The sequence below is a fragment of the Ostrinia furnacalis genome, unplaced genomic scaffold, assembly GCF_004193835.3.
Source record: "Ostrinia furnacalis isolate ACB-3 unplaced genomic scaffold, ASM419383v2 OfSCF3798, whole genome shotgun sequence".
Lineage (NCBI taxonomy): Eukaryota > Metazoa > Arthropoda > Insecta > Lepidoptera > Crambidae > Ostrinia > Ostrinia furnacalis.
The window spans coordinates 74,238-100,105 of NW_021134037.1; the positions used below are offsets into that span (position 1 = coordinate 74,238).

General features: G+C 39.0%; 3 protein-coding genes across 5 annotated transcripts in view; 2 read left to right on the forward strand and 1 right to left on the reverse strand.

Moving 5' to 3' along the window:
- LOC114358236 (putative ferric-chelate reductase 1 homolog) overlaps positions 1–7,664 on the forward strand; it is a 49,818-nt gene extending 42,154 nt beyond the window's left edge. The window contains exons 6-13 of the mRNA XM_028312128.1: positions 838–1,312; positions 1,946–2,117; positions 2,788–2,845; positions 3,770–3,923; positions 4,529–4,621; positions 5,436–5,548; positions 6,092–6,211; positions 6,950–7,664. Coding sequence (XP_028167929.1) covers positions 838–1,312; positions 1,946–2,117; positions 2,788–2,845; positions 3,770–3,923; positions 4,529–4,621; positions 5,436–5,548; positions 6,092–6,211; positions 6,950–7,078 — 1,314 coding nt within the window. The 3' untranslated portion in view covers positions 7,079–7,664. The remainder of the gene's footprint in view (positions 1–837; positions 1,313–1,945; positions 2,118–2,787; positions 2,846–3,769; positions 3,924–4,528; positions 4,622–5,435; positions 5,549–6,091; positions 6,212–6,949) is intronic.
- A 133-nt stretch (positions 7,665–7,797) lies between these two features.
- Positions 7,798–9,633, reverse strand: DNApol-epsilon58 (DNA polymerase epsilon subunit 2). The gene has a single exon (XM_028312132.1). The coding sequence runs from the start codon at positions 9,499–9,501 to the stop codon at positions 7,924–7,926; it is 1,578 nt and encodes a 525-aa protein (XP_028167933.1). The 5' UTR covers positions 9,502–9,633; the 3' UTR covers positions 7,798–7,923.
- Positions 9,634–10,272: 639 nt separating this feature from the next.
- On the forward strand, positions 10,273–24,583 carry LOC114358242 (uncharacterized). 3 transcript variants are annotated; one of them, XM_028312138.1, is made up of 10 exons: positions 10,273–10,421; positions 11,058–11,107; positions 11,694–11,852; positions 15,337–15,456; positions 18,154–18,291; positions 19,227–19,423; positions 20,434–20,636; positions 21,241–21,466; positions 22,501–22,828; positions 23,359–24,583. In XM_028312138.1, the coding sequence occupies exons 1-10, from the start codon at positions 10,368–10,370 to the stop codon at positions 23,522–23,524; spliced, it is 1,641 nt and encodes a 546-aa protein (XP_028167939.1). In that variant the 5' UTR covers positions 10,273–10,367; the 3' UTR covers positions 23,525–24,583. The 3 variants fall into 3 exon arrangements, with proteins under 3 accessions (XP_028167939.1, XP_028167938.1, XP_028167937.1); XM_028312137.1 differs by lacking the exons at positions 10,273–10,421; positions 11,058–11,107; positions 11,694–11,852 and adding an exon at positions 12,842–12,998 and having other exon boundaries at positions 23,359–23,485; positions 23,650–24,583; XM_028312136.1 differs by lacking the exons at positions 10,273–10,421; positions 11,058–11,107; positions 11,694–11,852 and adding an exon at positions 12,842–12,998.
- The last annotated feature ends 1,285 nt before the right edge of the window (positions 24,584–25,868 follow it).

Genomic DNA, 25,868 nt, shown 5'->3' on the forward strand with positions numbered 1-25,868 from the left:
AAGTAATCAAAATACACATAAGTTTTTTGAATCTCATTATCCACGCGGTATCAGTTCTCAACGTTCGAATAATCTACGCAAGCTGTCGCACACCGTTGATAGTTTAGTCGGGCAGTTGATCAGTATGGGCATGTATGGGAGTGCGCACACTACGCCGATTCGATTTGGCCGATTCTTCATACAATTTAAAATCGGGCACAACTATCGGCCAACTAAAAATCAACGGTGTGCGCCTACTCTAAGACGTCGCTGCTGTCATCATTGCTGTCGCGAGCAATGTGTTCTGTTTTTGGGCATATTGCTGCGACACCGGCCCCGCCCCCTTGTCACATCTCCCTTTAGTTTCTGTGATCTGTGGTAAGGACCCATTCCTTCTACAATCCAGTTTTGCGGGATCCAGTAATGCAGAATCCCGTAAAACTGGACTGTCGTGTGAACACAAGTGTGTTTGAAATTCGAATTAAAATTTCGAATGGATGCATTTTTTGGGACATTGCTAACGGGATGTTCCTGTGAATGTTTTTGTAGACACGTAAAGTACTTAACGGGATCCTGCAAAAAGCAGTTCCTGCAAAAAATTGATATCTCCAGGAATGCCTTAGTACGTAGTTGACAAATAAGCGCTCGCTTCCCTGCATTTTTTGTGAAAGAACAAGGTAGGAAACAATTAAAACCAAACCTTTAAAAAAAAATTACGGCACCTAGTTAAAATGGTTTCCGCTCAGAATCAGGCACATAATCAGGGTAACAAGCATCTTCTGGACAATGTTGCAGAGAAGAAAGAAGTATCTATTTTATTTATGAAGTTTAATAATAATATCTTTTTTCTGCCTTCAGCCAAGCCCGCCTACCGAAACCCGCGACGAAATCTACCAAGGATGCGCTGACACCAAACTGTGCTACGGTATCCCAGAAAACTGCATCGCTAGAGGCAACTGCGATGCCATCGTAGCCGTCTTCGTTGCTGGTGACATCTACACCTTCGAGATCCAGGGAACTAACAACCCTAAATACATAGCTGCTGCTCTAAGCATGGACAGCAAAATGGGCGACGACAGCGCCATGGAATGCGTCAGAAACGACAACGGAAGAGTCAGTCTTTTCACGTCGTGGACTTATCCTAAAGTAGAGCCATTCGTCAGAAGATCAGACTCCCCACAAGATATTGTCCAGTTGAAGGAAAGCTCGAATATCAATGGGAAACTGTACTGCAAGTTCACGAGGGATGTGGTTTCGACAGTCAAGGGATTCACGTTTGATTTGGCGGGCGGCAAATACAACCTCATGGTTGTCTCTGGTGATAGCATGAAAGGTAAGCTACCTCTAACTCTTTACTTTTCTTTTATAAATTTTATAATTTTTTTTTCGAAGCAACCGCTTCAAACTAATAAAAAAAGCATTGAGCCCTGGTGATAACCATTCAGTAACATTTTCTCAGCCAAGTAATAATATGGATATTGACTCTGCCACAAAATATAAACTCTGCTGTCAACTTAACTCATCTCATTCATTTATACCTCGGCGTACATAAGTAGTTGCGTGGTGATGAGTCTTTTGAGACAGTTGCTCGATCAAACCAGCTCCATTACCACTTGTGATGAACTATGATGATAATATCAGATGCAAAGAATAAAACAATTTACTTAATATCATCATCTTCATTTCAGCCAGACACAGAACGTTCCACTGCTGAACATAACCTTCCCCAATGTTTTCCACATCGCCCGGTTGGAAAAGTCCGGCCGCCGAGCACATAGAATTTCCACCAAGTTACCCATCCTTATCGCTCGCATGTAATTATATTGCTGTCGCGCTCGCACACTCACTGCGGCCACTCGTCGTACAGTAGCGGAACGAAATTCTATCTGCTCGGCGACTGGACTTTAGCGGCCTGCATCCAGCACAATTCCTACTTTAAAAATTTACTTTACCTATTTTCTTCCAGATGCTGAACGGGTAGGCTTCCACTCTATCGCTTTCGGTGCTACCGGGGAGTCTCTGGCTTTAGCTACGGTGGGAACTGCAGCTGGTTCCTCCAAACTCCTCGTGAAGTTGCATGGATCCTTCATGTTGCTGGCCTGGTTGGGAACATCGTCTATTGGAATATTGCTTGCGAGGTAAGTTTCAGAATGGATTATATAGGTATGAGGTGGCAATTAGCAGGCCACATAGTACAGAACTGACGCCCGATGGGGCAACAAGATTCTAGAGTGGAGGTAATGTACCGGAAAACGCAGTGGGACGTCCACCCACAAGGTGGACCGACGACCTCACAAAAGTAGCAGGAAGGCGCTGGATGCCATCAACCGGTCAATCTGGAAATCATTAGGGGAGGCCTTTATTCAGCAGTGGACGTCCTGTAGCTGAAATGATGATGATGATGAAGCCCCAGAACGGAAAAACAAGCACCTAACTTCCTTTACCACCTCGTAACACAGGGACTTACGCCCGTATTCATGAACTACTTTCTTAAGTGAAACATCAAATCGAACACACAGCGTTAAATAGATCTGTGATTGGTTACGCATAGCAATGATTACTATCGCCCGTATTCACAAACATTACTATAAGGTATCGCAGTACGCGTGGACGCACAGGGTGATACACGCACCAATCACAGAGCTCTATTCAACGCTGTGCGTTCGATTTGCTGCTTCACTTAAGCAAGCATCGTTTGTGAATACGGGCGTTAGTGTTTTATAAGACGCATATTTATATCCATCAACAGAAAAAGACAGTCATTTAACTTTTTATCAGTTAATAAAAAGCGTTTCCTTTGTTTTTCAGATACTTCAGACAAGTTTGGGTTGGCAGACAGTTAGGCGGCAAGGACATTTGGTTTGCTGTAAGTACCTTCTTACTAAGATCATATTAAAGCTAAATGCGTAATGCTAACAAAAAGCTTTAAAAAGGTCAATACAATCCACAAGAAAACCACTCGATGATCGGATCATTGAAGCATGACTTGACCGTGAACCGTATATAAAAAGTAGCACCTGAAGCACCAAATATAGTTTACGTTACCAATGATCCTTCACTTACTTAATAATACTTACTTATGTAGCAATGGGCAGTGTTGTATCGTTTGTTGTATCAATAACCATTGCAGAAAAAAGTGCCCACTTGGTTAAGACTGTGTAAAATCGTGTGTTTTTTCTAGGTCTACGCCTAGTTAGTCAGATATTATATTTAGGACACTTATGCCCGTTTTCATCATCAATACCTAATTTTTAAGTGATGGTAACACATAGTTAACAGGAATTTTGTTTTCAAATGGGTAACTTAAAAATTAGGGATTTATAGTGAAAACGGGCACTAAACAGACCTTTATAGCTTACTTTACCACCATTTCGACACGATTATGTTACATCGTCTGGTACTGAGAATGAGTGGAAGAACTTTCCATTTCCAGCCCTTCCACTTTCATCGTCATCGGAGGACATCTAAAATAAAAGGCTATTTTTAGCCTGTATCTATCTCTAGCACGAAAAACTTTCGAATTCGAATCGTTTGCGTATTCGAATTTCCATCTAAAGATTTAGTATGAAAACTTAAACAGCGCCCCTGTGAACGTGACGTAAAGTGAACTTAGCTAATTTAGACAATCGAGAACGTCACGTCACATTAAGGTTGAATTCGAAGGCTGGGTATCGAATTTTGTCAAATACGCAAACGATTCGAAGACGAAAGTTTTTCATGCTAGCTAGAGGTACATACTGAGCTGATGATATTATTTTGTTATACTTAACCTGTGTATTTAATATTCCAGTACCACCGAATCCTCATGGTGCTGACGTGGCTGCTAACAGTCGTCGGCTTCATCCTGATCCTAGTAGAGGTGGGCGGCTTCGCCACGACTGGAGACAACCCTCACGCGATCACCGGCCTGGTCACTGTCATACTGTGCTTCATACAGCCGATTGGTGAGTTTAACCAAATAACTAAAGCCTGGTCCGTGAGCACGTAGAATCCCGTCCAATGACCCCAAGCTGCCCATCCTTGTCGCTCGCACGTTATTATGTTGCTGTCGCGCTCGCACACTCACTGCGGGCGCGCGACGCACAGTCGCGACAGCAATATAATTACGCGCGAGCGATAAGGATGGGTAGCTTGGGGTCATTGGACGGGATTCTACATGCTCATGGACCAGGCTTTAGTAGAAACGGACTAATGGTGACGTCATTCATTTTGATAGGCAGGCAGGGATTTAATTCAACTCAATTCTTTATTGCTAATCCACACGTATGGAACGTACGGATGGAAATAGTAATAAGTACATGCCTACATGTAAATCTAAGTCAAAGCAACCCTCTAAAAAGATTGTCCGCCCCTGGCTCAGAAGCATCATGGGCATAACTAAGGCTGGGTTGTACCATCTTACTTTGACTTTAACAAACGTCCAAAATCTGTCAAACTCCATACGAAATACACCGGTTAACGTTATAGTTACGGTCAAAGTTAGGTGGTGCAACTCAACTTAAGGAAGTTAGATAATTAAATAACTACTTACGTGATTTGGTTTTAACAGGTGCATACTTCAGGCCGCACCCTGGCACTAAGAAGAGGCCGATCTTCAACTGGCTCCACTGGTTTTTAGGAAACGCTGCTCACATTTTAGGAAGTAAGTATCTTAGAAACTGCCACTGATAGGTATTTGTTTTAAACTGGATATAAGGAGGCACACCACCTTCCATCACCGGGAAATCAGACGCAGGTTAGCGTACCATCCCTAAATTGTCGACATTCCCACCAGCTCGCACTAAACGTTTCGATAACTCTTTTATTGTGAACAGGAATTCGCTGCCTGCTATCTTTTCCGAACACTATAATCCGGGCCTTTTTAAGGCCTGAGTGAATAGGCACTTACAGGGCAGCTATGTACCATTCTAGACTGCCTCTCACTTAACACCAGGTGCGATTGCGGTCAAATACTTACCTGCCTTGTTATGCATAAAAAACCTCGCTCTCAGTAGATTAACGTAACGATCTGGTGAAGGCCGCAGTAGGCTGGATACGGGCAGCGCAAGACTGTTGAGGAAATCCTTAGGAGAGGTCTTTGTTGTTTGCAGCAGAGGATATCCTATATTTGGAACGAACAAGCACATCTCTACTAAAGTCCGGTCGCCGAACAGATAGAATTTCGCACACTCACTGCACTGCGGCCGCCCGTCGCAGTCGCGACAGCAATATGTATAATCCTTTGTTCGATATAGGACAGAATCTGGGATTGGACAGATTCGTGGATTCGGCAGATACTGGATTGGTCGGATTCGTGGATTCGGCAGATTCTGTGATTCGACGGATTTACGCGCGACCGATAAGGATTCTTGGGGTCATTGGACGAAATTCTATGTGCTCGGCGACCGGACTTTACTTAACTATAAAACTAATTTATCTGTGTTATTGTGTGTTTATTTAATACTATTATTTTCCAGTCGCAACAATCTTCCTGGCGGTGTACCTGCAGAAGGCCGAGCTGCCTTCGTGGAGCGTGTTCATCCTGGCCGCCTTCGTGGCCTTCCATGTCGTCATGCACATAGTTTTGTCGGTGAGTTTACTGTCAAACTGTTGGGATTTACACCAGCTATGTAGACATAGCTTGGTTTTACGGCGATTTCGGAGTCCCCTGGAAAAAGTAACATTCATGGTCACCCTATACTTTAGTTAGGCTATCCGGTGTAATGGATCAATCGACCCACTGCAACCACGGGTAAACGGGGCTTTCTTCTTCTTTCTTCACAGGGGCCTTTCATAAAAAACAGGGGGCTTTCCTCTTGTCAGGGGCGTAGCTACTGAGGGGCTAGGCGGGGCGGTGCCCCGGGGCCCCCAAGCTCAAGGGGCCCCCGAATCCTTACCGGAAAATCTCAATTGAACTGAACTTTGAAAATTTCTCCCATTTTCAAAATAAATAGAGAGAAATTCGAAAGTTATAACTAGGGAATTCCTTTAAATTCTTTCTGTGGGTTGTAGAAGTGGTGCTCGTATTTATGTCTTAGGTATTTAGGTATCTACCTACTAAAGACTACCTAAGTAGGTACCTATTATTTACTTGTCCTGTCCACCTCCCTACTCATAATCTGCTGTATTCCAGCTGACGGTGTGTGTGTCAGACGGGCGGATCAGCAATGGACGAGTGAACTCCTTCCCCATGAAGGACATGATGGGCCAGCCACGCCAAGTCACACAGGTCGACAGGAGCACTGATGCACCGGTAAGCTTGACGCTTTTTTACAAAAGCATGTCCAATTGTCCATCCGCTGTCAGGGGGTCCTTAGCAAGTTATGTAACCTATGTAGAGCTTAAAATCCAATAAATGGAAAACAAGTTATCTGAAGCTCTCCTTGTCAGAAGAGCAAGGCCTAAACCCACTAAAAACGGGTCCCTCTGGTCGCGCACAGTGCGGCAGCATATTTTATGTACAAGAGTTGACCCTCCAGCTAGACTATTGGTGACCATAGGGGAGGCGCAGACCTCTAAAGAGCGGCGGCCATCTGTGTACTCAAGTATAAAAAACCTGCGACCGCTGAGAGAACCTACATTCCAGACTGTTCGATACGACCAATAAATAATCTTGACTGGAGGAGGGGGGCGCGGATTTTTTTTGTATGATCGAAAGCCTTTCGACGATATAAATAAGTTTGGGAACCAATGCTCTATAGACCAAGGGACCAAGCAAGGGACTTTTTGAAAAAGAAGGCTAGCACAGTAATACCTATAATGCTAAAGTAACAATTTGGAACAACTAAAAGATGACACTTCTTCATAATGACTCCAGCTCTAAGAATTATTAATTCGTAAGGGTTTTGGTAATAAAATAAGGAACTGAGGTTGTCTAGCCTCAGATTTTTAACCCCTGCCGTAGACTAGGGCTCGTAAACTGAAACTACCCGCAAAAGTAAGTTCAAATTCAGAATATCGTAAGTAAATTAACCATCCTTTTTGTCCACAGTTCTCCAGCTTCCGAAGACTTCTCCTCAGCATCTACGCACCAATAGTATTGCTGCTGGCCGTAGCAATGATCTGTCTGGTTGCGCTCGCGCCGATAGGAGAGGCATACAACTCCATCATGGGCGCTTGAAGACAAGACTAACAAAAACAACATGGCTGCGAATTACACCTGTATTTTGAGTAATTTACGAGTAAAACTAGGAATTCTACAAAGTATTAGACAAGCCGTCCTCTAAAATATTGCTCACAAATTTTTATGATATTTTTTAAACAATAAAAAAAATATGAGAAAAGTTTAGATACCTACTTAACTAAAAATGTATCATAGTAATTAGAATGAAAGGTCTTGGGTTCGATTCCCACCTTAGGCAGTTCGATTTTTCAAGTTTTTAGAAATCTATTGTTAATGTAATAAATATTACTTACTTATAAGAAGGAAAGTAGCTAAAATAGCAACTAGTTTGCATAGTATTTTCTCTAAAACAGGTGTAGAACTTTTGTAAATATTATTATTAAGTTAAATTATGTATTGTAAGTTGAAATGAATTACACAGTTAAAAAGAGATTTTGAATATTGTAATTGAATGTAAGTACCTACTTAAGTAATTTTAAACATTCCTAAAGATTAATTTTGAAACAGTTATTAAATTGTATTTAGAGTTTTACTATGTAAGTGTTACTTAGGTAAGCACTTATTTAGTAAAGAGGCTCAATTTGTTACATAAAATACAAAAACATTTTTAAAAATATTTTATTAGATCAACAAAGTATAGTTGTATCAATGGTTGTGTTGTATTATTTTATGGTATGCTATATTTGAAATATTTACATTAAAATGTTGTTCTTTAATTAATTTAAGTAGCGTAAGACACTTAACTGACCCTGACTTAAAGTCACACTTAATTTATCACATCTTGTAAATAAAAAATGTACTTTAAAAAATAAATAACTTGAAACACAGTTTCGTTTTGTCTTTCATGTATCTTCTTTAGGTATTTGGGAATCTTCGACGGTTCTCGAAGCCGGAACGTATACTTTGAACGAGTACTCAGTCCGTGGGAAAGAGCCAGGATTGACAACATGGCAGTCTTGGTATGATCTGGTGTATGGTTGGAAATGATCGGCAACTACGACTAAATCGGGCATCGGATACAAACTCAGAGCATCTGCGTGCTTCCAAAATACAGGCTGGACTCCGAGAGATAAAGGTGAAAGTGTACACTGACTGAGCAGGGTCTTCGTCAAGTGATCTGGTATGTCCCCGGACTCTGGAAAGTGTATGGAGTTCCTGCACATCTTTGTGACTAGATCTTGCCTTATTAGGACTATCTCCTGAGTACAGTACTGTATTCGACAAGGATTTGACGTGAATATCACTGCATCACCCAATTTGTCCCTTATGTCCTTCGTAATTGAGTCTGGAATGGCCGGTCTTGGTAAAATGTTAGGGGCTACAGGATCTCCTCTTCCTGGTACGAAGATAAACTTGCACGATTCTTTGAGCTTTGAAAATTGGAAGATCATCTCACCTAAGTTCGTTAAAGCAGCTTTGAGCTGCACACTGTGTTCATATCCGTACGGACATGACAGAAATTCTCCTAAAAAGACAAATGCTATCGGTGGAAAATCATTGTACCCCGAAAATAGGGTTTTCAACTTGGCCATAACCTTCAAATTGTCAAACCACACGTCTGAGAGGAACACAATCATGCCATCTTCATTTTCCTGTTCAATCTTCAGCAAACTTTGAGAATTCTTTAACAAAGACTTGGATTTTCCTCCAAATGTGTTCAAACTGCCGAAATAAGGCAACGACGTAGCTCGGCTCTCTGAAGGTGGTAATACCAGGCCCATGACATGTAAAACTTTATCATCGTAGAATCCTTCGGCTAAAACGAAACTGTTTTCTGTAAACAAACCAGAATGATACCTCGTTTCAGACATGTCTAGCTCTACACTGCCAGTAGGGTCTTCAAGATAGAATTTTCCTTCAGTTAGTTGCGTTAAAAGCCCCAACACTATAACCTCATCAACTCTACTAGAAGAACTCAATAATACCTCAATTTTTTGTAGCTGGAACTGCTTTTCTTCAACTCCAGTGGGCAACACTTCTTGTGCAAACAGTTTGTTTCTGATAGTTCTCTGCCAAATCAAAGTGTATCTATCTATCAGATACTGGGCCTTCCATTTAGGTTCCGGATAAAGGTTATTACTCAAATTCACATCTTTGTTAAACCGCTTTCTCTCATTGTCGTAGTGTAATTTCGGTATGCTAAAGGCATCTATGAGATTCAAAACAGTCTCTGCTTCTTCCAAGCCCAGTGAAGAGCACTCTTTAAAAGCAGTTTCTAGGTGCTCTTTCTCTAAAACTGGCACCGATAAACACTGGTGCATAAGGTGCGCGGTCAATTTGTCTATCATCTTCTGCCTTTCAGATGGTTGCAATGTAGAAACCTGTTCAGCCACAAAAGTACTCGCTTCACGACGAATTGTAAATCCGCTGAGTTTGAAAGCATTGTTTACCTCCAGGCGGATCTTTTGCAAGTCTCCCATGTTTATGTATCACAAGAATTGTCTGTCGATTGTGTTTTAATGAATTATTGTGAGCAGGTAAGTTATTTGTCGAATTTATTACACAAACAAAACTTTTCGATCAGCGAGCAAAGCGCGGAAGCGCGCCGAAAATTTGACAATTTTGACAGAAATCATCTGTGATTAGTGATGCGTGATAAGACTCGAATGGTCGAGTTCTAATTGATTTGATTGAACAATTCAATTAACCAAGTATAACAATTTATTAAACTTAACTTTAATACAGCATTCAATATTAATTTGTTGATTCAAATCCACAAGGGATTCCTTTTTCTTAAGAATTTTGATTGATTGATTGAATAAAGGGACTTATTTTCCACTGTAAATCCCTTCCTTTCCCCCCACTTTTCCAGGTTTTTGATATCAAAGTTTACGCACAAAATTTACGAACCAAACTCAGTTTGTATTTCATCTCTTAATTTTTTTCCATTTGATTAAGGGTTAATCCCTTATTGGTTTAGTTTAACTACTTGTTTTAACTTAGTACTTCCATTATTTCCAGTTGATTGTGGATCANAAATTATAGTAGTTTTTCCACAATTTTGTGCGTAGAATTTAGCAATCGATACGTACCATAATTAATTCAATTAATGATCATTCATTTATTTTGAATCTGTGTGCTGTTTGTCTGTCTCTGTGTCTGTCTGTCACTCAGTCAGTTGTCAAAAGCCAAGCAAGCAATTTTCTGCGTGCGATCACCGATGGTTTGGGTTCGTCACAGATATGGGGCTCGTTTGTAAATGGATAGTGATTCGTTATTTCGTTCGCAATTATTAACCGCAAGCAAATGACCGGTTGCTAATTGTTTTCGCAAAAACATCTGTTTTATGATTTTGTTGAAGTTTCTGCCTGTGGCGTTGTTACTGCACAGGCAAGTTTTGGTAAGTACATTTAAATCTCGCTACCTACGTATTTACATAAATCATTAGCAATTAATCGAAAATCAAAATAACATACGATTAGTCATGAATTGAGTCAGTGTTTTGTGATATTACGGGTAATTTTGTGCCAGTATAAGTCTGAGAGAATGTAGGGCATTTGATGTATTTAATACATACGCATTAACGCAATACGGCATCTTACACAAGTGGGAGATTTTTCGGAAAGAAATACAGTTAGGTAGGTACTTACTTTTGTAAATATGCAGCTTGAAGTAGCATTAGGTAGGTACTCTAGTTCTACAGACATACACTTACAAATTTTTAAATGGAATCAATTTGATACCTATTAATTTTTCAATATTATTTTATTTCTAAATAAATAATTTGTGAGCATCTTTATCCTTATTTGTGTTTCGTTTACTTGTTCCCAATGTGTCACACCCAAACAAATAAAACTGTTTACTCGAATTCCCATCCTGTAACACTGGTACCTACTGATCACACACTTTTGCTTACAATCAAAAGTGATAAAATCATTTATTAGATTGTGTGTGGCAAGTGTATACAGATGTGTGCCAAGAAGCTTAAGGGTGTAGACACTGTATACAATTTAACTTTATGATTTACTGTTTTCAGGCAAAAGTTCCCATAATGGATGTAATCAGGCAATGGCAGAGTATAGCATGGTAAGTGCTTTGAGAAACCTAGTTATTTGCTTGTTCAAACATTTTATTTACTGCGTAAATGTATAGAGAACTAGGTTGTATAGATTAATTTTGATTAATGTAAATCATACAGCTACTACTGGTATTCATACCTATGCAGTATGTATGAACAAAGTTGACGCATGACCACTTTAAGGCTTATATTTCTTTGCAGCAACTCAACATAGCATCTGTTGTGTGTCATAAAGACATAAATACTTTATACTTTATTACATAAAGACTTTATTACTTTATTTGCTTGTTTTCAAATAATAGACAACACTAGAAAAGGTCAAAATTGTGGGCAGGACTGAGTTTGGTCCTTTTGTGCAAATGAATAAATAAAGTGATTATGTATTTATGTGTCATCTTTATTGATGGTACATATCAGTCCCATTGAATCTGTACCTACAGGGTTTTGAAATATCAAAGAGGACTGATTGTTTTTACACATTTTACATAATGAATGCTATTCCTAATTTATAATTGATTTTTTTGTGACAATATTGCCTATCTTTCATTAAAAATTTAGATCCTATTCTATTCTAGCAATATTATTATTCTGCAGGTGCAAACCGGACTGGTGTTTCCCCAGCATGAGTAAGGAGACGAATGAGCTGTTACGTCAGTGCGCTAACCTGCCCAAATTGGAGTTGTCGGATGATGTCGAAGAGATTATAAAGAAAAGCAAGGATTTTCCCATACCGTTTCCGATTGAGACTATAAGGTATTATGTTTTACAATCCTAGGGACTCTACTTAGTAAATGCATATTACAGATTTTAGCAACCGTTTGCTAGTTGTAAATAGCAACGCGACTGGTACGTCAACCAATGACAGCGCTGCATTTAATTACAAGTGGCGATAATTACTAGAGATGAAACGGATAGTTGTTTGGCCGGATACCGGATACCGGATATCCGGCCAGCTGCTAGGCCGGATAGCCGGATATCCGGCGGCCGGANAACATAGCATCTGTTGTGTGTCATAAAGACATAAATACTTTATACTTTATTACATAAAGACTTTATTACTTTATTTGCTTGTTTTCAAATAATAGACAACACTAGAAAAGGTCAAAATTGTGGGCAGGACTGAGTTTGGTCCTTTTGTGCAAATGAATAAATAAAGTGATTATGTATTTATGTGTCATCTTTATTGATGGTACATATCAGTCCCATTGAATCTGTACCTACAGGGTTTTGAAATATCAAAGAGGACTGATTGTTTTTACACATTTTACATAATGAATGCTATTCCTAATTTATAATTGATTTTTTTGTGACAATATTGCCTATCTTTCATTAAAAATTTAGATCCTATTCTATTCTAGCAATATTATTATTCTGNGACATAGCATCTGTTGTGTGTCATTTGCTTGTTTTCAAATAATAGACAACACTAGAAAAAGGTCCAAATTGTGGGCAGGACAGAGTTTGGTCCTTTTGTGCAAATGAATAAATAAAGTGATTATGTATTTATGTGTCATCTTTATTGATGGTACATATCAGTCCCATTGAATCTGTACCTACAGGGTTTTGAAATATCAAAGAGGACTGATGGTTTTTACACATTTTACGTAATGAATGCTATAACAATATGAGCTAAGCATGTTGCTATTCCTAATTTATAATTGATTTTTTTGTGACAATATTGCCTATCTTTCATTAAAAATTTCGATCCTATTCTATTCTAGCAATATTATTATTCTGCAGGTGCAAACCGGACTGGTGTTTCCCCAGCATGAGTAAGGAGACGAATGAGCTGTTACGTCAGTGCGCTAACCTGCCCAAATTGGAGTTGTCGGATGATGTCGAAGAGATTATAAAGAAAAGCAAGGATTTTCCCATACCGTTTCCGATTGAGACTATAAGGTATTATGTTTTACAATCCTAGGGACTCTACTTAGTAAATGCATATTACAGATTTTAGCAACCGTTTGCTAGTTGTAAATAGCAACGCGACTGGTACGTCAACCAATGACAGCGCTGCATTTAATTACAAGTGGCGATAATTACTAGAGATGAAACGGATAGTTGTTTGGCCGGATACCGGATACCGGATATCCGGCCAGCTGCTAGGCCGGATAGCCGGATATCCGGCGGCCGGATAGTTGGCCCATTGTCTCGTTGTATGTCGTGACAAGTTTAGACTGGAGTAGTCACACTTTTCGAAAATCGAATCCGTCCGAATAGAATGTCAGATTTTGCCACTTGTCTAGGGGGCAGATCAACTGGCGATTTCGGTTGCTATCGTGCGTGATTGAATAGCGAAAATTAAATTAGTTTACTTGTTGCGTAATCTGACTGAACTGCATGCATCATGTCATCAAACCATCAGTGAAAAAAGATCGCCTTTTTATTTGGCAATATTTCGACACTAACAGATATTTACTATTTATGTATTCGTCATTAGAGTGAATAGCCCAGAAAGAGAAATTAGTTTTTTGAAAGACCTTAATATGGTTTTTGTAACTTTTTGGACTTTTTATTGATATTTACCTCAAAGATTAATGTATTTCATTTTATTAATAGAAAATTGTTGTAGTTTTTTAATATCCGGTATCCGGTCGGATAGTGAGTTACTATCCGGTATCCGGCCGGATAGTAAATTTAGGCCGGATATCCGGCCTACCGGATAGTTACCGGATATCCGTTTCATCTCTAATAATTACCATACATTTTTTGCAGTCATTCAGTCATAAATTTCAATTATACAATTAGCAACCGGTTGCTAAGATTCGTAATAACCCTGCGATAAATAATTAATTAATTTGAACCATAAAGGTCATAGCAGACTTATCAACTCGAAAAGGGATTAACACCTTTTCGCCTTTCGCACGCTGTCAATGCAAAGCGAGGCGTTTACGTTATGGTGTGGATAAGTGAGCGTTGCAGTAAAAGAAAGAAAGAAAGAAAGAAAAAATGTTTATTTGGCACCAAATTACATGCACTTAAAACCTACACAATATTTAACTTATTCTAATACAAAACAAAAAATATATACAATTAAAAAAAAAAAAATTATAATTTTAGTACCAAATTGGGCTCCAAAAATCAGTACGGAGTTTCATAGGAAGAATACTGACCGCCTCGAGTTAATCCCTTTCCGGACTGATAAGTGTGCTATGTCCTTAAACCAACATGACCTATAAGATATTTAAAAAGCGGCAAGCACATCGCTTCACACAAATATTTTCGTTGCTTCTATTTGTAATTTTATTCCAAATCGGCAAAAATTATCTCTAAACAGTACAAAACTCGGCATTTAATTTATTTAAACATCAAAATTATTTGGAGCGTGAACTTCCCAGGCTCTATGTGAATGGCCGTTAAAGTTATGAGCGTAACTGTGAATTTGCTTTATGGTTCTTTTGTGTTCTATACGGAACTATTTTTAGGTAGATGATGATACATTTATTTTAATCTCGCTATAGCGTTCTTTTGTATATGAATAAAGGTATAGTTTTATCCACGAAGACGCGGCCCACCAATTTTTGGTCGAGGGAAACGCGGGGTGCGGGGAGTTTGATCCGAGCAATCCGAGCGTCATTATTGTAGTGTGCGTGTGCACTCATGGATGATTTAGCGTGTACCGATAACACTCACAGCACAGCGTGCTATGGAAAGGGCTATGCTTGGTGTTTTGCGAGATCGAATCAGAAATGAGGAGATCCGTAAACGAACTAAAGTCGCTGACATAGCCCGACGGATTAGCAAGTTGAAGTGGCTATGGGCAGGGCACATAGTACGCAGATGGCCGATGGGGCAGCAATGTTCTGGAATGGTGGCCGCGTACCGGAAAACGCAGCGTGGGACTTCCACCTGCAAGGTGGACCGACGACATCGTAAAGGTAGCAGGGAAGCGCTGGACGCAGGCCCCTACCAATCGATCAACGTGGAAAGCATTGTGGGAGGCCTATGTCCAGCAGTGGACGTCCTATGGCTGAAATGATGATGATGATAACATTCAAATATTAGCAGAAGAATGATGGAGCGCGTTTTCGTGGATAAAACGATCTATAATACATACAAAAAGATCCCAGAAAGAATTAAACCGAGTATCTTTTTCCTCTAACTCAACATCACAGGAAAAAGGCCATATGCCTCTCAGTATGGGAAACACGTCAAAACTACAAGTTTATTCTTCAGATATCTGACGATTAAAAATCAGCACTTAGCGTACCTTTCAAGCTGCTGTTTTTTTTTTCAGGCTGGAAAGACTCAAAATGCGAAGACCCATCGAAAGACTGAAGAAAAACATAGCGTCAACCTATCCTGTCATACATGAAAGGGTGTTGCTGTTGATGACACATTTTCTCATTTACAAAAGGTAAGATAACTATTTGATAAGATTGGGGGAGGCCTACGTTCAGCAGTGGACGTCCTATGGCTGAGATGATGATGATGATGATGAAGATAACTAACAATGTATACTTTACTAGGTTTTTTTGCCCACGTGAATTTCGGTTTGTCAGAAAGACCACAGAATAATAATAAGTACTACGTACAGAAGTTTTACTTCGCGAAGGTATAGGTATAAAAAATGTATGCTTCATTAACAACTAGCTGACCCGGCGAACTTTGTTCCGCCTTAATGGCAATAAATAAGCAGACTTTTTTTTTAATTTCGAACGGGATAAAAAGTATCCTATGTCCTTCTCCTGGCTCTAAACTACCTCCCTGACAATTTTCAGCTAAATCGGTTCAGCCGTTCTTGAGTTATAAGCGAAGTAACTAACACGACTTTCTTTTATATATATAGATATGGTGTAATTTAGCCTGTCTCAAGAGTCAAGCACCATTTTGTTGACAAACGTCAGTGATCGGCACTGCGCCGAAGCTATAGGGCTGACTTCGGTAAAATGATGTGACGTGAGGTGTCAAACTGCGGAAAATGGCGGAGGAAATACATGATTGATTTAGCATGAATTATCATGAATAATATTAACTACTTATTTACCTCTCAGTGTCTTGAGGCAACTTAAAAAATTAAATTCTGTGTTTTTATTATTATTTACTGCACAGTATTTAGTACACCATTTTCTTTATTTTCTTCCATCATACACAAGAATACGCGTGCGTGAGTCAATGTTCGCTCGTATGTGAGGCCTTGTCGAATAGTATCCTGTAGGTGCATCGTGCGTGTTTTGTTTTCGATGTAAACTCACGGAGATGAACAGGCCTGGAAAGACTATTTATTTATTTTATTTTAAATTTTTATTTTAAAATTTTTTGGAGAACTTACAGCTAAGTGTTACATTAAGTAATGTTTATAATTAAAGTAAGGCCAATTAAAAGTTCCCACCTATAGTTAAACAATTAATTAATTTTATTGCGGACAGAGAACGATGTTAATTTATGAAGTTCAAACTACTATCTAACAAAGAAAAGATTATTAAATTTTGTTTTAAACTGGTTGATAGGGGTATTGAACAAGTCTAGTTCCATGTCATCACAAACAGAATTAAATCGATCAGGAACTCTAATTACAAACGAATTTTTGCGATAGTTGGTCCGAGTCAAGGGTGCCTGCAATATTTTAAAGTGTCGTGTAACTTTTTTGGGGGTATTAATATGAAAACGACTTAAAAGCTCTGAGGAGTCCACATGATTTTGAAATATTTTTAGTAGGAATGCGATGTCGTTTAAGTCTCTTCGCATATACAATGGCAAAAAGTGGAAGCGCCTGCAGCGCTGTGTGTAGTCTTCTATAAAGACGCGGCATTTGTATTGCAGATGCCGTAAAAATCGTCTCTGTATAGACTCCAACCTCGTTACGTATGTTTCATAGGCTGGGTTCCACACCTGCGAAGCATACTCTAAATGACTGCGTACGAAGGCACAATAAAGCATTTTCACAGTCTTTATGTCGGTAAACTCGGAGGACATCCGCAGAACAAAACCCAGCGCCTTACTGGCCCTAGCAACAACCGAGTCAATGTGGTTCTCAAATAGAAGCTTGGAGTCAAATACAACGCCGAGATCTCGCATATAATCAACTCTAGAGATGATTGTATCATCGAGAGTGTAGTTATAGGCTATAGTATGGGGTTTTCTAGAGAATGTGCAAATATAGCATTTAGATATGTTAAGATCAAGATGGTTCAATGAGCAATAACTCAGAAAAACATTCAAATCTTGTTGTAGATTAAGACAGTCTGATTCGTCTCGGACGGGGCATATTATTTTCATGTCATCAGCGTACAATAATATTTTGCTGTGAGAAAAGCAAGCGCCAATATCATTGATAAAAATTGTGAATAATAATGGCCCCAGAAGCGAGCCCTGTGGCACTCCAGATGGCACAAACAGGGTAGATGAGGTGTACCCATTCAAGGCTACGGTCTGGCAGCGATTATTTACGTATGATCTGAACCATCTGAAGAGGTCACCGTGTATACCGACCAGCTGAAGCTTATGAAGGAGTATGTTGTGATCGATTCTGTCAAAACATTTGCTGTAGTCGGTATACACGATGTCCACCTGTTTCTGAGATGACATATGATCAGTAATATGATCAGTAATCAGTAATAAACTAAAGGACATCTATGCAATCATCAAGCCTCTCTATTTGTCTATATGTCCAGCGTTGGGAGTGTAGCCCAAATCTTCCATTTCGTTTGTTTCAACCAAATGAGGTCCACTGCTGGACAAAGGCCTCCCCCAAAGATTTTTACAACGACCGGTCCTGCGCTGCCCTCATCCAGGTACTTCCCGCGACCTTCACCAGATCGTCGGTCCACCTAGCTAGTTAGAGGTCTGCCCACACGTCTTGTGATCGCCACTCGAAAACTTTCCTGCGTTTGTCTCTAGTCAATCAAAGATGGTTGTAATCCTGCAGTGGAGACTAAAGACCCTGCCTCCCTAGACAAAATGCACTTTTTGATCAAATAGAAAATCGAATCCGTCAAAACTCCATACAAAAAAAGGCTTTTCGATCACTTTTCGACTGGTTTGCGATTATTATTTGCCCTTTGTCTAGACCCACTGATGATGATGTAATAAATTATTTTCTTAATTATTCCAGAGAGTTCGGTTCGAGCATAGAGAAGGCCTTCTACAAAGACATGACCGTGCCAGAACTGATCGACAGGCTACTGAAGAAGCGAGCGGCTGTCTTCATGGGCCCAGAAGATACCTACAAACTGGTCACTGGACAAGAAAGGTGAGTGCTATTAGTCGGCCGTTTGGTGTAGTGGTTCGAAACGGACTACTATTCCGGAGGTAGCGGGTTCGATTCCCGCACAGTACAAACATTTGTGTGCATGAACATATTTGTTTGTATAGGACTGGGTGTTTTCTATGTATAATAAGTATATTAAAAAAAAAAGTATTTAAGTATGTTTATATCCGTTGTCTAGTACCCATAGTACAAGCTTTGCTTAGTTTGAGACTAGAAGCGCAGTGTAAAATGTCTAAGGATATTAATTATTTATTTATTTATTTTACATTGTAAAATCACACCTATTAGTCCTATTACAAATATTTAGTATATCACGCCTTGTACAAGTAAGATACCATAGTTTGTATTTCCAAAGTAGGTATTTTCCGTTGTAATAATATTACTGCACAATGCGGGTCTCTCTACAGCATTGGTTCTTAAACTTATTTGAGACGCGCCCTCTTTCGACCATACTAAAAATTTCGCGCCCCCCCTCCTCCAGTCAAGATGATTTATTGGTCGTATCGAGCAGTCTGGAGCTCTCTCAGCGGTCGCAGGTTTTTTATATACTTAAGTACACAGATGGCCCGCGCCCCCCTTTAAAGGTCTTTGCAACTCCCCTGGGGGGCGCGCTCCCCACTTTGGGAAGCAATGCTTTAAAGGAATACAGCCTAAGTTATCATCAGATGAAAATATTAAAATTATCATTTAACCTTGGTACTCGACAGGAAAAAAAATCCCATCGAGTTTTACTTTAATATCAGGATATAAGAGCTTTCATTATGAAGAAACAATGTACAAAATACATTAAAAATCAAATAATTAAGTAATCAGCTTACAGTAAGAAAATTCAGGTTAACAAGTAAGGGTGTGAAAGTGCATTATAAAGGCGTCGCTTTACAAATAACTTTAATGTTTCTATTGTTGATACCTTACAGCGAAGACGGTTGGGAATCAGTGGGCACGTTACAACAGAAGCCACCGCTACTCCTTGAAAACTGTCTAAGCTACGATGAGATGAAGTTATCAGCTTTTGTATACGTTAGCAGCCCTACGGAATGCATCAACAATGGATCCAGGCATAATGAAGGGGTCGAGAGCGATGATGATGCGGAGACACACGCTGTTATTGTGGGTAAGTTGGTATTGGAGTATCGATAGTTTTCGAGGTGAACTATCTACAAGGTGGACCGACGACATCGTAAAGGTAGCAGGGAAGCGCTGGACGCAGGCTTCTACCAATCGATCAACATGGAAAGCATTGGGGGAGGCAGTGGACGTCCTATGGCTGAAATGATGATGATGATGATGATCTAATAGTCATTTTATTTTTCGATAGTATAGTTCAAGTTTTGTGTGGGAAGTGTATCAAAAGTTCTGTGTGCCAAATCAAAACTACACTCGGCATCAAATAAATCGCACCTCCCGCGACAAGCACTTATCAAACGTATGCATCCCCACTTCCCACCAACATTGGTACCGTTTGAAAGCCTAGTTCTAAACTTCATTTCATTAAAGGAAAGGTTTTTACCCCAAAAATGTGTCTTTACAAGGATCCATAGACACTTCTTCAAAAAATAGGTAGTTACGCTATAGCCATTTTTTGTTACTATAAAACTGTTAAGTTGGGATTAATCGCTATCCATCTGTTAAAGAGGACACGTGAGATCTTTATTTGGTTTTATAACCATAAAAATTGGTCTGATTGATGGCAGAGGCCAGAGGTGAGCCCAAAGTGAGGTCTATTTTCAAGTCACATTTATGGTATATGTTAATCATTTATTTAGACATGAAATGTATTTTTCTTTAAGGATATTTATTGGGCTTTCAAATAACACCAATATTGTTGGGGTACCATGATTGTGTCAGAAGAAAATCTTTAAGTTCGCGTCGCGGAAGGTGCGGTTTATTTGATGTTGAGTGTAGTAACAATATCGATAGTGCCATTTTTTCTATATTACCAAATTGACATACCATTAATTGATTCGATAGTGTCGAAAGGTTATCGATACTATTGATATGACGTAGACTTAGAGTATCGATATTTTATGATAGTCGATTATCGATTAGCATTGCTATTTCATAAAAGTTTCGCACTAGAATTCTTCCTAAGCACCCAATTAATTCCAATTAAATTAATTCCAGGTCAAATAGGCGCTCGTTTCGAGCGTACCAACCGCATGGATTACGAAGATATCGTCATAACTGAACAGCAGAACCGCCTAGAGAATGGTTATGGTGAAGAAGTCACGCCTACAACTTGCCTCAATGTACTGAAGACTACGTACGTGCGAAATAATCAGTCCGCCAGGCATATGTGGCGGCAAATGTGGGCAGAATTCTATCAGGTGGGTAATCGACCTCGAAAATCTATATCGATATGACTCGAGATATCCTACGACTGGATATAACATCGATACTACTGATAGTTACCTATTTGCCTTTATTATCAATATACTACTTCATAGTCTTAACTGTACCTAATAGTTGTCTATAGTCTGGTGTGTGAGCACGTAGAATTATGTCCAAGCTTGGGGTCATTTTACAAAATTCTACGTGCTCACAGACCAGGCTTTAGTTAAAAAAGGAAAAAATATCGATATCGATAGTTTGATTGTATCGATATCCATATGATAGTTAAATAGTATCGACATGACTAGCTAAAACTTCAGTACTATCGATAGTAATTATCGATATCCCAACAACACTACGTCACACCATTTAAATTAGATGATCTAATAGCGTCTAATCAATCATCATCATCTAATCTATCGAAAGCGTAATAAGTGAAATTGGTGTTTCAATTTCAAAAAGCAATTTCGCGCATTCTCATCATCATCATCATTTCAGCCATAAGACGTCCACTGCTGAACATAGGCCTCCCCCAATGATTTCCACAATTCGCGCATTCTAATAATTCTTAATTAAAATTTTGTATTCTTTTTCACTCAGGTGCACAGTGTAACCTACGAAGAACTAATCTCGTACGTAACAATAGAAACGAAATCGGAAGAGAAGCAATATACGGACCGGTACATACCAATCGGCGATACAGTAGTGTTCGACAACGAGGTATACTATAAGCGGATAAGCGTGCTAGCGGAGAGCGCGCTGCTTGAAGCGGAGCACAGGGCCAAGGAAGCGGAGAAGGACGCGTTTGTGAATGTGATCGGGTGTGGTGAGTGTTGGTTTTTATACATTTCTATTTATGACACCGACGGATTAGCAAGCTGAAGTGGCAATGGGCAGGGCACATAGTACGCAGAACTGACGGCCGATGGGGCAGCAAGGTTCTGGAGTGGAGGCCGCGTACCGGAAAACGCAGCGTGGGACGTCCACCCACAAGGTGGACCGACGACATCGTAAAGGTAGCAGGGAGGCGCTGGACGCAGGCCGCTACCAACCGGGCAACATGGAAAGCATTGGGGGAGGCCTATGTTCAGCAGTGGACGTCCTATGGCTGAGATGATGAAATGATGATGATAAATGAAGTGGAATTAGATTTACTCATAAATATCACCTACTTGATTGTAGCTAGGATAATAATTGCACTTAAAAAATGTTAGTTAGTAACTTAAATAGCTATACTGCTTTATTTATTTATCGTTTTGTGATGTGCATGATGCAAGAAAATAACACTTTCTTTCTAGTATTTGCCGCGAAAGTGTATCAAGTTCGCGTTAAGAGAGTATGTATTTCAATATGGTTCACTACATATTTATTTACCACTACATAATATTTATTTAACTACCGCGATCTAGTACACGATATACAACGCCATCTCTTGGTGTTACAATGAACTTCTTCATAATATTTCCCAATTTCAGGAAAATATAATTTAACCCTCAATCAGTCAATGGTAGAATAGTAATAAAATTATTTTAGACTTTACTTTGCCATTATATTTGATATTAAATAATGGCAATTTTTAAGTTTTTGTCCGAGAAATGTGATTATATGTTCCGACTAACGGCCGCCCGGGATTTCATACGCGTGGATCTCATTTTACCCCCTTAGGGGTGGAGTTTCGTAAAATCCTTTCTTAGCGGATGCCTACGTCATAACTCATAACATCTACCTGCATGCCTTTCAGCCCGATCCGTCCAGTGGTTTGGGCTGTTGATAGATCACTATGTGAGTCAGTCAGTCAGTCAGTGAGTCAGTCTTTGAGTTATATTATTTAGATAATATTACTGTCAATTTATTTTCCAGGTCTCGGCGTCTGGTCACTATCTCGCCACCAAAACGACGTATACATCCTAACGTTCCTCGAACGAATCCGCTCTTTCCTCAAGAAGGACCTTCTGAACCACGTATCCGACGTCAATTTCTCGTACATCCGTCCCAGCAGTGGGATTGTGAACCTATTCAGCGTGGAGAAGAGGATATTCTTGGAGAGTAAAAGACATCCCAGAGGTGGGATTAATGTTCAGCTGGAGAATCGGGAGCCGTCTGCCAAATTGACGGGAGAACATGAAGGGAAGTTGCTGGTGATGAATTACCCGTGGGACGGGAATGCGCTGCCTGGGAATGAGTTTTGGTAAGTCTTTTTGTTTTTATGAAGTGTTACACACACACACACATAAGCGGACTGGCATTTATTATCTGGTGTTCAATTCTAATACAGGGTGTCAGCAATCAGTGTCCAATTTTTTTAAATAAACTATAGAACAATTTAACATTGCAACTTTATTTTAATTATTTCTAATAGTGGTATATTTCGTGGTAAAAAATATTATTGAAAATCTAATTCTCTGGTGCCCATATCTTAATTTTTAAAGGTTAAGGCTTATTTTCGCGTACCATTATGTCTATTTAGCTTTGTATTTAACTGTGTGTACGTATTCTATGAACGAAGCAAATTGTGAGTCAATTTTGAAACCGTGCGCAGCGAATAAAAATAATTAAAAATAATGTTTTCTTTACGTAAATCGATTAAGTTACTGATTCAGAGTTGCTCCTAAAGGGACACTGATTACAAAGTCACCCTGTATTTATCAGCTAGTATGTCACACACATCTTTCGGTAACATAGCAATGTCTGTCTTTCAATAACAAAATCTCATTCCAGGCTAGGCAGTCTGTCCGGCTCAGGCGATCCGGCCACCGCAGCCTCCACCCAAGTGTCCGAACTCCACAACCCGCACATCAACCCGGCCGTCACCGGACACAACACGAGGGTAGTCGGCAAACACGGCATGAAGACGCTGTCCGAATACTGTGCCAGTTATACGTAGGATTGTATAACTTGTAGGTCTGGGAGTTGTTGCCACTGTATTTTGGACTTTATTAACATGGGGTACGGTTCAAAATATGTTTCCAGAATTAAATAATAAAATTACAGAAATGAAGTAAGCACGGTATGAAGACGCTGTCCGAATACTGTGCTAGTTATACGTAGAAGAAATTGTCGGTCAGGGTGAGTTTTTGTCACTATATTTTGGACTTTATTAACATGGGATACGGTTCAAAATATGTTTCAAGAGTTAAATAATAAAATTACAGAAGTGTGAGGGTCGGTAAGCAAGGTATGAAGACGCTGTCCGAATACTGTGCCAGTTATACGTAGAAGAAATTGTCGGTCAGGGTGAGTTGTTGCTACTGTATTTTGGACTTTATTAACATGGGATACGGTTCAAAATATGTATCAAGAATTAAATAATAAAATTACAGAAGTGAAGTACGCACGGTATGAAGACGCTGTCCGAATACTGTGCCAGTTATACGTAGAAGAAATTGTCGGTCAGGGTGAGTTTTTGTCATTGTATTTTGGACTTTATTCAGTCGAAATAAAGCCCAAAATATGTTTATTGAGGGGGAAAATAGTTACAGAATTATAGGTCTTTAATTTGGCAGCGTATTTTGAACTTTATTAAGACGAGATAAAGTCTAAAATATAAAAGCTAAATATGGTAACGAAACGCTGTCCGAATACTACGCGAGGTACACGTAGAATTTATTAAATTGTCGGCCTGGAACTTTTGCCACCGTATTTTGAACTTTATTCAGACGGAATACGGTCGAAAATATGTTTGAAAATTTTAACTAAAAACTTAAAATTGTGAACGGTTTGGAGGGTTAAAGTACGGTTAGATAGAAGCCTTCCCATTATACGTAATAAAGTTTTAATATAATTTGTTGCCATTTGTTGAAAATTACTTTAAATAAGGCAACTATTTAATCATCATTGCCACTGCATTTTAATCCTTATTGCCTTACATTGCTTCGTATTGTATGATACAGTCAGGCGTCAAATAATTTGTGACACCCAAAGTGGCCAAAAAGTTGAAAATACCATCTTAGGGATGATGACTGGATAATGAAATCGAAATTCTATTTAGTCAGACAGATAATAAAAAGAATTTGGACACAATATTTTTAATTTATTTTTCATAATCGAATAATTACAGTATTATATTGAGTTGAAATGTCGCGTGACGTCACGTTTGAGTAAAAAATCTACTCAAGCGTGACGTAACGCGCCATTTGAACTCGATGTAGCACTGTTATTATTTAATTATGAAAGAAAATAAAAAATATGAGTCTAATATTTTCTAATTATCTGTCTGACGGACAAATAATTGAAATTTTGTCATCTAGCCTATTGTAATAAAGACGTGTTGCGAACTTTTGGGCTACTTTAGGTGCCACGAACTATTTGACGCTGACTGCACATAACCCTAAGAATTTCTCCATTGCATTTTGAAATATATGCCCTTGCCTTAAGTTTCAAAATCAGTGTGCTGTCTAACAAATATACCATACATTGCATGAGCTATACTTTGACATAGAAATAAACATAAATGTGTATGTGAGAAAGGCGAACAATAATGTATCAAAAATGACAAATATATAAACATGTACAGATGTATATAGAATGTGTATAAATAAAAATGTATGACTGAAATATGTATTAAGTGACAATATATTCTCAAATCAATTGTTGTATGTAACAAGGTCTATTAGGTTACATTATTATTGTTATANGTAGTTATTGTTATATTTTAAGTGGTTTTGTCCTTTAATATTGGCAAAGTACTGCAAGGATCTAAAATGTTTATCTTAGTAAAGCCGGGTCCGCGACCAGACTTTACAACTCAATGGCTGCAACTTGGAATCCCGCAAAGGACAAATGATTTGTGTTGAATACATATATTTATATTTGAGCAATAAATAATTCTACAAGTTGTCTTTCAAATACAGTGGACGTCACAAATGTATTCCATAGAGGAGTTTTTTAAGTAATCAAATGTTCAGCAGTGGACGTTCTATGGCTGAAATTATGTTGAAGTAATGAAATAACTTGTAATGACACTAATTTATTGCTATTATTTAAAGATAAATAAATTATAAAGATCCTTGCAGCAGCTTTTGTATGTTTTTAGATAACGAATTTTGTTAGAAATTTAGCTTATGTACACTCAATGTCACAAAAATCGAACACCCTGATATTTTGATGCAAACATGCTCACATTACAGTCTCACAAATAAATTACTCCATAATTACTATTTATAGACGATATTATAAGCATTTAAATAATTATGAATACCTATAGCTTTGTTTTCTCTAACAGCGAATAA

Excerpts from the sequence above, each read along its gene's own strand:
- LOC114358242 (XM_028312138.1), top strand. The coding sequence starts at position 10,368 with ATGATTTTGTTGAAGTTTCTGCCTGTGGCGTTGTTACTGCACAGGCAA. Across the intron at positions 15,457-18,153 it reads CATTTTCTCATTTACAAAAG|AGAGTTCGGTTCGAGCATAG; the intron begins GTAAGATAACTA and ends TAATTATTCCAG. Across the intron at positions 22,829-23,358 it reads CTGCCTGGGAATGAGTTTTG|GCTAGGCAGTCTGTCCGGCT; the intron begins GTAAGTCTTTTT and ends ATCTCATTCCAG.
- DNApol-epsilon58 (XM_028312132.1), bottom strand. The coding sequence starts at position 9,501 with ATGGGAGACTTGCAAAAGATCCGCCTGGAGGTAAACAATGCTTTCAAA.